Here is an 11665-nt window from a genome sequence, read left to right as displayed (position 1 = left end):
TCAAAAAGTTTGGGAACCACTGGCTTAGATAACAGCATGATGTCTGACGACAGTATAGGTTTACATGTACTCTGTACTTATACGGTGAACAGATGATTTTGTTGAGGGGGTGCAGATAAAGGAATGGATTGATAATGTGAAAAGTTAAGGTCTACTATACACTGATATAGATAATGCTTTGAGCTTGCAGAAACTCTTGTGCTAAAAACAATTTCTGTTAACTTGTAGAGCCTGTCAGTAATGTTACTGCAGATGTAAGCATGACAAACCTGGTGGAGTTTAACGACACCGTGACGTTCACATGCAACGCCAGCGGCACGCCACTGTGGTTTTCATGGCAGAACGGCAGCTCTGCAGTCACAGCGGGAGGAAGAGTTCAGCTCAGCAACAATGGACGAAATCTCGTCATCAGTGGTGTGACGCGGTACGACGAAGGTCCCTTCAAGTGTATTGTGGTGAACAACATCAGCAAGGGAGAGAGTATTCAAATGAATCTCTCAATAAGCTGTGAGTATATAACAGCACAAAGTGTTGATTTCACTACATATTCCTTCAAATGGCATAGATAAGGAGGGGCAGCTGACAATAACATGTTTCAAAAGCTCAATCTGAATTGGTTTTATGTGTTTAGATGGGCCTAATAACCTGAGAATGACAGTCTCGCCAGACAACATGGTATATACTTCTGGTTCGGCCATTTCTCTGTCATGCTCTGCTGAGTCCAAACCAACAGCTTCTCTCTACTGGACATACAATGGCAATCCTCTGAATGTCTATAGTTCGAGTTATAATCTTACAGACACTACCCAGAACAGAACGGGACAGTACACCTGCGTTGCCAGAAATGAAGTCACGCTCAGATATGCTGCAGTGACAAAAACTATTCGTATAGTTGGTGAGAACACTCTCGAAATATGTTTGTCTACATTTCTTATGCTTGATCTTGTGATCTTTTTATCACCAATACATTGTTGTTCTTTGTTTATTTAGACCCAATATCAGCAGTGGCAGTGAATCCATCAGGCTCTCCAGTAGAACACAAGCCTTTTAATCTAAGCTGTAATGTTGTGGGGCCAGTGGACTCCATTCAGTGGATGAAGAACAACATGTACCTGTACGCCGACAATACGATCACTTTTTTCAATGGCAACTCAACCTTGAGCTTTAAAAAACTCACTCTTAGTGATGACGGATTGTACCAGTGTGCAGCTAGTAATGCTGTCAGCAACATTAGCAGCCAGCCCTACAACCTTACGGTCAACTGTGAGTAGGATAGATATTTCCAGAACATCTTTGTTTCCTATGAATACTGTATAGATTAAGATGGGGGCAATATGTCTTCCCACCATAAATTTCTCTCTTGACCATAAATAAATGGTTGTTAAATGTCATCGCAACACATTTATTAAATAGTTATGTTCTTATTAATCTGTGCTTTTCATCTGAACATCAGCATTTGTGAGATTTATTCCATCTGAACACTTTTTAGGTGAAATGACAAAAAAGTTTTAGTGTTAGATAATACTGAGCTGTGAAGTTTTTTTTTATGTTGGATCTTGATTTATAGTTATTATTTATAAATAATTTATTTAGTTCCTACAAAATAATTTCATGAATTCAAACATCTTCATTATTTACACACCTTATAGTTTAAGTGAGTTGAATCATTCGATTTGAATCCATGGTATTCTATAGAAAAGCTGTATACTTTATATAATTATATATTATAAGTATATTTCCGGTCCTTGATTCTGATTGGTTGAACCGTGTTCAAAGCTGTTGTAAATTACTCTACAAACATATCCTACACCTGTGACCATTACATCAGTATTACTGCTCTGTTTATTTTATGAATAAGATAAATATTAAAATAAGTATATTTTATGGTTCAACTGTTTTTGCAATAAGCCCAGTGAAGCCATAGTTTACAGTGAATTTAGACAGCTAAGGGGCGTTGTTAGGCACGGCTTCTTTGGGCTTATTGCTTTAATCTAGTTCTTTAGATGGAACATTAAAACAATTAGAAATGTTTCTTGAGCAGCAAATCATCATATTAGAATGATTTCTGAAGGATCATGTGACACTGAAGACTGGAGTAATGATGCAGAAAATCCAGCTTTGTAAATTACAGTAATAATTCAATTAAAGTTTAATTGATTCATTGATTTAATTGATTTAATTGATTCAAAGTAGATTGAATAAATTTCAATTTTAAATATATTAAAATAGAAACAGTTCTTTTAAATTGTAATATTTAAAAATATTAGTTTTATTGTATTTTATTGTATTAAGAAACTTCTTTCAACAACGTTAAAAAACTATTAATATTCTAAAATTGATATTGTATGATTTCAAAGAACTGCTCAAATCTTTGTGTACTTCATTGTTAGTTATGTGTATTACAATGTTAAAAATAGTGCACCAGTATAACATGAAACAGAAAGTTAACTCAATTCATGTATTTACTAGATGGCCCAATCAACACAACAGCCTCTGGTCCAGATCTAGTCAAAGTGGGATCCAACGTGACATTCAGCTGTTCTTCTGTCTCTCGTCCTCAAAGTCAATACAGCTGGTTTTTCAGTGGCTCAAAAGTGGCAGAGGGCTCAGTGTATGTGACTGCAGCTCTCCAACAAAACCATAGTGGACAGTACACCTGCATGGCCTTCAATAACATCACAGGCATTAGCAGCAATGCCTCAGTGCAGTTAACTGTACTTGGTGAGTGATTCAATTCAGTACTTTGCTTAACTGAAATTAGTGTTAGTTTTAAAGTGTGAGATTTTTTGACAGCCTGATTGTTTTTAAAATCTGAAATGGTTGGAAATGTAGTTTATATATATATATATATTATTTAATTTATTATTTAATTTATTTCTTGGTATGAAATTTAGCTCCTGTCACCACTGTTATGGTGGTGAATATGGACAATCAGCAACCAATCATCAACCAACCATTCACACTAACCTGCACTGCCAGTGGAGATGTTGAGCACATTCAGTGGATGAAGAACGACATGTTCCTGTATCCTGAAAATGGAATCACTTTGTCCAATGACAATTCCACCTTGAGATTCCAAAATCTCTCTCTCAATGATGACGGACATTATAAGTGTGAAGCAAGTAACGCTATCAGCAACTCGACCAGTCACGCCTATGACCTGATCGTCAACTGTGAGTAACACAGATATATTTGTAACATGTCCATTCGAATCATTGTTCATGGGAATAATTTTCAATGTATTTGGCATCTTTCAGATGGTCCATGGAACCAGAAAGTCGAAGGTCCAACCATTGCAGGGATTGGGTCCAATTTGGCCTTTAACTGTACTGCAGTCTCTCGTCCTCAAAGTCAATACAGCTGGTTCCACAATAGTTCAAAAGTGGGAGATGGCCCAGTGTATGTGACGGCAGCTCTCTCACTAAACGTCAGCGGACAGTACACCTGCATGGCCTTCAATAACATCACAGGCAACAGCAGCAACGCCTCAGTGCAGTTAACCTTAAAATGTAAGTTGTTAGGCCTTCAAATAATGTATGCTTTTTAAAATACTTTATCAGTTCTGTTGTTCAACAGGCAGGTAAGCACATCTGTTGAGTTCTTATATCAACTTAACTTTGCAATTTAAAGTAAGCATTTTCTATGAATGTGCAAGACTTCTGGTTCATTTTCCGCTAGGTAAATAACTTGAAGAATAACAGTGCAGTAAACGGTAAAATTATTTGCCAGTGTGTTTATGATTATGATAATACATAAATAATAAGATAACAAATACCAGTTTGCAGTATCAATCAGCATTACAGACTGTACTTGTACAGCTAAAATAACTGGAAGCAGCTTCGCACATTCAAGTTATAGATGACCACTACGCTCTTATTTAAAAAAGAAAAGAAAAAATAAATGGATAGGGTGATAAGGAAAGGTCCAGAATTACTTAAAAGAGATAGTTCACCAAAAATGGAGAATTCTGTCATCCTTTACTCTCAGAGTCCAAACAGGTATGACTTCCTTTTTTCTCTGCAACAATAAAAGAAGGTATTTTGAAGAATGTTCCAGCTGTTTTAGTCTGTACAATGAAAGTCAATGGACCTAAACAACACTGGACCACATTGACTTTCAGTGTATCGACAAAAAACATTGAGAATTACTTCAAAATATCTTGTATTGTGCTCTACAGAATAAAGAAATGCATATTGTACATGTTTGGAACAACATGAGGATGAGTAACTTATGACATTTTTGGGGGGTGACCTATCCATTTATTTGATGTCATCTGTCTAAAACCTTTATGTCTAAATTTCAGATCCAGTCAGTGATGTTATTGTAAACGCGGGCAATCAGCAACCAATCATCAACCAACCATTCACACTAACCTGCACTGCCAGTGGAGATGTTGAGCACATTCAGTGGATGAAGAACAACATGTTCCTGTATCCTGAAAATGGAATCACTCTGACCAATGACAATTCCACCTTGAGATTCCAAAATCTCTCTCTCAATGATGACGGACATTATAAGTGTGAAGCAAGTAACACTATTAGCAACTCGACCAGTCACGCCTATGACCTGATCGTCAACTGTGAGTAAGACAGAAATATTTGTAACATGTCCATTCGAATCATTGTTCATGGGAATCATTTTCAATGTATTTGGCATCTTTCAGATGGTCCATGGAACCAGAAAGTCGAAGGTCCAACCATTGCAGGGATTGGGTCCAATTTGGCCTTTAACTGTACTGCAGTCTCTCGTCCTCAAAGTCAATACAGCTGGTTCCACAATAGTTCAAAAGTGGGAGATGGCCCAGTGTATGTGACGGCAGCTCTCTCACTAAACGTCAGCGGACAGTACACCTGCATGGCCTTCAATAACATCACAGGCAACAGCAGCAACGCCTCAGTGCAGTTAACCTTAAAATGTAAGTTGTTAGGCCTTCAAATAATGTATGCTTTTTTAATACTTTATCAGTTCTGTTGTTCAACAGGCAGGTAAGCACATCTGTTGAGTTCTTATATCAACTTAACTTTGCAATTTAAAGTAAGCATTTTCTATGAATGTGCAAGACTTCTGGTTCATTTTCCGCTAGGTAAATAACTTGAAGAATAACAGTGCAGTAAACGGTAAAATTATTTGCCAGTGTGTTTATGATTATGATAATACATAAATAATAAGATAACAAATACCAGTTTGCAGTATCAATCAGCATTACAGACTGTACTTGTACAGCTAAAATAACTGGAAGCAGCTTCGCACATTCAAGTTATAGATGACCACTACGCTCTTATTTAAAAAAGAAAAGAAAAAATAAATGGATAGGGTGATAAGGAAAGGTCCAGAATTACTTAAAAGAGATAGTTCACCAAAAATGGAGAATTCTGTCATCCTTTACTCTCAGAGTCCAAACAGGTATGACTTCCTTTCTTCTCTGCAACAATAAAAGAAGGTATTTTGAAGAATTTTCCAGCTGTTTTAGTCTGTACAATGAAAGTCAATGGACCTAAACAACACTGGACCACATTAACTTTCAGTGTATCGACAAAAAACATTGAGAATTACTTCAAAATATCTTGTATTGTGCTCTACAGAATAAAGAAATGCATATTGTACATGTTTGGAACAACATGAGGATGAGTAACTTATGACATTTTTGGGGGGTGAACTATCCATTTATATGATGTCATCTGTCTAAAACCTTTATGTCTAAATTTCAGATCCAGTCAGTGATGTTATTGTAAATGCGGGCAATCAGCAACCAATCATCAACCAACCATTCACACTAACCTGCACTGCCAGTGGAGATGTTGAGCACATTCAGTGGATGAAGAACAACATGTTCCTGTATCCTGAAAATGGAATCACTCTGACCAATGACAATTCCACCTTGAGATTCCAAAATCTCTCTCTCAATGATGACGGACATTATAAGTGTGAAGCAAGTAACGCTATCAGCAACTCGACCAGTCAAGCCTATGACCTGATGGGCAACTGTGAGTAACACAGATATATTTGTAACATGTCCATTCGAATCATTGTTCATGGGAATAATTTTCAATGTATTTGGCATCTTTCAGATGGTCCATGGAACCAGAAAGTCGAAGGCCCAACCATTGCAGGGATTGGGTCCAATTTGGCCTTTAACTGTACTGCAGTCTCTCGTCCTCAAAGTCAATACAGCTGGTTCCACAATAGTTCAAAAGTGGGAGATGGCCCAGTGTATGTGACCGCAGCTCTCTCACTAAACGTCAGCGGACAGTACACCTGCATGGCCTTCAATAACATCACAGGCAACAGCAGCAACGCCTCAGTGCAGTTAACCTTAAAATGTAAGTTGTTAGGCCTTCAAATAATGTATGCTTTTTTAATACTTTATCAGTTCTGTTGTTCAACAGGCAGGTAAGCACATCTGTTGAGTTCTTATATCAACTTAACTTTGCAATTTAAAGTAAGCATTTTCTATGAATGAGCAAGACTTCTGGTTCATTTTCTGCTAAGTAAATAACTTGAAGAATAACAGTGCATAAACAATAAAACTATTTGCCAGTGTGTTTATGATTATGATAATAAATAAAAACAATAAAATAACAAATACCAGTTTGCAGTATCAGCATTACAGACTGTACTTGTACAGCAAAAATAACTGCAGCTTCGCACATTCAAGTTACAAATGACCGCTACGCTCTTATAAAAAAAATAAAAAAAAGAGTGGATAGGGTGATAAGGAAAGGTCCAGAATTACTTAAAAGAGATAGTTCACCAAAAATGGAGTATTCTGTCATCCTTTACTCTCAAAGTCCAAACAGGTATGACTTCCTTTTTTCTCTGCAACAATAAAAGAAGGTATTTTGAAGAATGTTCCAGCTGTTTTAGTCTGTACAATGAAAGTCAATGGAGTTTTAAACAACACTGGACCACGTTGACTTTCAGTGTATCGACAAAAAACATTGAGAATTACTTCAAAATATCTTGTATTGTGCTCTACAGAATAAAGAAATGCATATTGTACATGTTTGGAACAACATGAGGATGAGTAACTTATGACATTTTTTGGGGTGAACTATCCATTTATATGATGTCATCTGTCTAAAACCTTTCTGTCTAAATTTCAGATCCAGTCAGTGATGTTATTGTAAATGCGGGCAATCAGCAACCAATCATCAACCAACCATTCACACTAACCTGCACTGCCAGTGGAGATGTTGAGCACATTCAGTGGATGAAGAACAACATGTTCCTGTATCCTGAAAATGGAATCACTCTGACCAATGACAATTCCACCTTGAGATTCCAAAATCTCTCTCTCAATGATGACGGACATTATAAGTGTGAAGCAAGTAACGCTATCAGCAACTCGACCAGTCAAGCCTATGACCTGATGGGCAACTGTGAGTAACACAGATATATTTGTAACATGTCCATTCGAATCATTGTTCATGGCAATAATTTTCAATGTATATGGCATCTTTCAGATGGTCCATGGAACCAGAAAGTCGAAGGTCCAACCATTGCAGGGATTGGGTCCAATTTGGCCTTTAACTGTACTGCAGTCTCTCGTCCTCAAAGTCAATACAGCTGGTTCCACAATAGTTCAAAAGTGGGAGATGGCCCAGTGTATGTGACGGCAGCTCTCTCACTAAACGTCAGCGGACAGTACACCTGCATGGCCTTCAATAACATCACAGGCAACAGCAGCAACGCCTCAGTGCAGTTAACCTTAAAATGTAAGTTGTTAGGCCTTCAAATAATGTATTTTTTTTAAATACTTTATCAGTTCTGTTGTTCAACAGGCAGGTAAGCACATCTGTTGAGTTCTTATATCAACTTAACTTTGCAATTTAAAGTAAGCATTTTCTATGAATGTGCAAGACTTCTGGTTCATTTTCCGCTAAGTAAATAACTTGAAGAATAACAGTGCAGTAAACAATAAAACTATTTGCCAGTGTGTTTATGATTATGATAATACATAAAAATAATAAGATAACAAATACCAGTTTGCAGTATCAATCAGCATTACAGACTGTACTTGTACAGCTAAAATAACTGGAAGCAGCTTCGCACATTCAAGTTACAAATGACCGCTACGCTCTTAAAAAAAAAAAAGAAAAAAAAAAGTGGATAGGGTGATAAGGAAAGGTCCAGAATTACTTAAAAGAGATAGTTCACCAAAAATGGAGTATTCTGTCATCCTTTACTCTCAGAGTCCAAACAGGTATGACTTCCTTTCTTCTCTGCAACAATAAAAGAAGGTGTTTTGAAGAATGTTCCAGCTGTTTTAGTCTGTACAATGAAAATCAATGGAGTTTTAAACAACACTGGACCACGTTGACTTTCAGTGTATCGACAAAAAAAACATTGAGAATTACTTCAAAATATCTTGTATTGTGCTCTACAGAATAAAGAAATGCATATTGTACATGTTTGGAACAACATGAGGATGAGTAACTTATGACATTTTTGGGGGGTGAACTATCCATTTATATGATGTCATCTGTCTAAAACCTTTCTGTCTAAATTTCAGATCCAGTCAGTGATGTTATTGTAAATGCGGGCAATCAGCAACCAATCATCAACCAACCATTCACACTAACCTGCACTGCCAGTGGAGATGTTGAGCACATTCAGTGGATGAAGAACAACATGTTCCTGTATCCTGAAAATGGAATCACTCTGACCAATGACAATTCCACCTTGAGATTCCAAAATCTCTCTCTCAATGATGACGGACATTATAAGTGTGAAGCAAGTAACGCTATCAGCAACTCGACCAGTCAAGCCTATGACCTGATGGGCAACTGTGAGTAACACAGATATATTTGTAACATGTCCATTCGAATCATTGTTCATGGCAATAATTTTCAATGTATATGGCATCTTTCAGATGGTCCATGGAACCATAAAGTCGAAGGCCCAACCATTGCACAGACTGGCTCCAATGTGGCCTTTAACTGTACTGTAGTCTCTCGTCCTCAAAGTCAATACAGCTGGTTCCACAATAGTTCAAAAGTGGGAGATGGCCCAGTGTATCTGACCGCAGCTCTCTCACTAAACGATAGTGGAAAGTATACCTGCATGGCCTTCAATAACATCACAGGCAGCAGCAGCAACGCCTCAGTGCAATTAACTGTAATAGGTAGGTCTTTTTGTGTCCTGTCAGTATCTTTTTTAACCCTTTTTTTTTTTTTTTTTTTTTTTACATATGGAAAGAGATCATTTGAAAAGTTATGCACATTTTGCTTACATAATATAGAAATTCTATATTATGTATATTCTATTAAATTCTATCCTAAGTTTGGAAATCAGACTACACTAGTCGCATGTATGTTTTGATTTACACACACACACACACAAATATCCTAAGAGAGTCATTCTCTCTGGGAGTCTGGCTACACTGTATGTTTTTGATTCACTAAAAAGAACCAGTTCATCAGAGTCAGTAGTTGCAGTGTTACTACACTGTTGCAGTGTTTTTTTGTTTGTTTTTTTGTACACAAACACAGGGACAGTTCAATAGAAAGTAATTTATTTCTAAAATGTTGCAGTACATTTATTTTTTATGGCATTACATTCAATACAGACCACAAACTGAAAATCATTCAAATGAAGATAATTCCAATGAAGATTACTGTTAAACGCGACCCCAGAAGGTACATAATCACACTATTTAAAACACGGTGAGATGGACTAATATAATATTCTGTACACTCTACAGATCCCATCACTTCAGTGGTAGTGACCCCTGATCGTCTCATTCCTCTGGCGTCTCAAAGTCTGCAGCTCAAATGTAATGTGATGGGTCCCTACAACAAAATCCACTGGCTTCGAAACAACCAGAATTTCCAGCAATCAGACGGAGTTACATTTTCAGGAGATAATACCATTGTGACCTTCAAAAATCTGAAGACCGCTGATGACGGGCGATATGAGTGCGTCGCCACAAACTTATTGAAAGAGCATGTCAGTGAACCATATGGTCTTGTGGTCATCTGTAAGTAATATAAAAAACATGCATGTTTAAAATATAGCTGTAAGCAGCAAATAAGGGGCTAAGCACTAAAGGGGAACTAAACTAAAAACGAAATGAATTTGAACAAATATGGCATAATTGGTATCATTGTGTTCAGTATTACTCAGTATTCAAAAGATATTAGCATTTTTTTTATTTCTTTATACTTTTTGACCACAAGGTGGCTGTCTTAAAACTTTTTGAAACATCACCAGGGCATGGTGGCGATGACATAGCGTTTCATAACAATGCGCTACTGTTTTCATAAATCATAGCATTTTACTACACAATTCAAAATGGCCAACATGAAAAAATTGGGAACTGTTCGTGATTTTTGGTCAACCTGTTCAGAAGTTATAACATAAAAATATTATTTTTTCTTATCTCATATTTCATCTTAATACAGCAAATCGCTGTGGAGCAACAGCCTCATGTCCATTTTGGCGTGCTCTTCGTCGAATTTGTTAATTTCTCAACTGTGCAAGAACGGTTGGGTCTATCAAAATGTCAGGATGGTCTGAAGGTGTTCTTCAGTGCTTGGCTCCTAATTACTTTGATATAAACCTGACTTTAAAAGACTTGTTTTTTGTACAAACTAAACCTCTGTGTGTTTACTAAACAGTTGGACCACAGAGTGTGCAGATCATTGTAAGTCCAGGGATTCCCGCCAAGTTGACTTGTCAAGCCCTGTCTCAGCCACTTGCTGAGTATCATTGGATCGAAAACAACACAATAGTGGGAAATCAATCTACCATAGAAGTTCCTATAAAGTATATCCTGGGCAGCAATTACACCTGTGTGGCCAAAAACCCTTTGACCAATGTGACGGTCTACACCAGCCAAGTCGTCAATTGTGAGCCCAAATTCACACAAAACAGTTAACATGCAATATAGAGGTTAATTGTCAAAATATGCAGAAATAGGAAGTTGTATGCCGTGTTCTTGAAGTAACCATCCTCTCCCTATCTTTACCACAGACCCCAATGCTGCTGTCAGCGTCCAGGCGAGTGTGTTGCTGACGGCTCTCATCGCTCTGCTCCTCCCTGTGCTGGAGCAATGCCTCTAATACTGATATTACTGTCAGGATGAATATGGTATTTCTGAATGAGGCTTGTAGATTAGTTGAACTGCTCAAATTAGTTTTAAAACATATTTAAACATTATTGAAAGCCAGGCATAAGCATTTATTAACGGAACACTCTTTTGGCAACTAACAAAAGGGGGTTACATTTTAATGTACCATACTGCATTATTTGCCTATATATTTATTTTCTAAAAACGATATATGTGGTACATTTATTACTATCATTAATTGGACAGTAATTTAATGAATCACCCATTTAATATGCTTTACTCTAAATTAAAGCTGAACCTCACAGATGCAGGATTATTCTTTTTTTAGGCGTGATAGAAACGATCTCTTTCTGGGAAAAGCACCAAATTCTGGCAAATTACTTATCCTAATGACATATTATCCTAATTCTGTTTACTTCACAAAGTTTATGTTTCTTATATCTCGCAATTAGGAAATGTTTTCTTAAAGGAAAATGATATGCCTACTGTGTGATTTATGTATTTTGTGATTATTTAAAAGATCAAAAAAATGTGAAATGTTATATATGATATAAATGTTATTTTCTTTATGGAATTAAATAAAAGCAAATTATT

At 36.8% G+C, this 11665-nt stretch overlaps 1 protein-coding gene across 2 annotated transcripts; it reads left to right on the top strand.

The window, feature by feature from the left end:
- The first annotated feature begins 234 nt into the window (after positions 1-234).
- ceacam1 (CEA cell adhesion molecule 1) lies at positions 235-11664 on the top strand. Of its 2 annotated transcripts, XM_084386120.1 has the most exons (17): positions 235-507; positions 632-895; positions 991-1263; positions 2470-2721; positions 2895-3173; positions 3258-3509; positions 4304-4579; positions 4664-4915; positions 5709-5984; positions 6069-6320; positions 7104-7379; positions 7464-7715; positions 8513-8788; positions 8873-9124; positions 9704-9979; positions 10620-10850; positions 10975-11664. In XM_084386120.1, exons 1-17 carry the CDS (start codon positions 261-263, stop codon positions 11061-11063), a joined length of 4275 nt encoding a protein of 1424 aa, XP_084242246.1. In that variant the 5' UTR covers positions 235-260; the 3' UTR covers positions 11064-11664. The 2 variants fall into 2 exon arrangements, with proteins under 2 accessions (XP_084242246.1, XP_084242247.1); XM_084386121.1 differs by lacking the exon at positions 10620-10850.
- Position 11665: the final 1 nt, after the last annotated feature.

Source organism: Rutilus rutilus (genome assembly GCF_951802725.1).
Source record: "Rutilus rutilus genome assembly, chromosome: 17".
Lineage (NCBI taxonomy): Eukaryota > Metazoa > Chordata > Actinopteri > Cypriniformes > Leuciscidae > Rutilus > Rutilus rutilus.
The sequence above is the reverse complement of the archived record's forward strand: the minus strand, read 5'-3'. Positions and strand labels throughout refer to the sequence as shown.

Bases quoted from the DNA above. Each gene is read 5' to 3' on its own strand.
- ceacam1 (XM_084386120.1), top strand. From the start codon at position 261: ATGACAAACCTGGTGGAGTTTAACGACACCGTGACGTTCACATGCAAC. The intron at 508-631 runs GTGAGTATATAA...TTATGTGTTTAG, and splicing joins AATGAATCTCTCAATAAGCT to ATGGGCCTAATAACCTGAGA. The intron at 1,264-2,469 runs GTGAGTAGGATA...TGTATTTACTAG, and splicing joins CTACAACCTTACGGTCAACT to ATGGCCCAATCAACACAACA.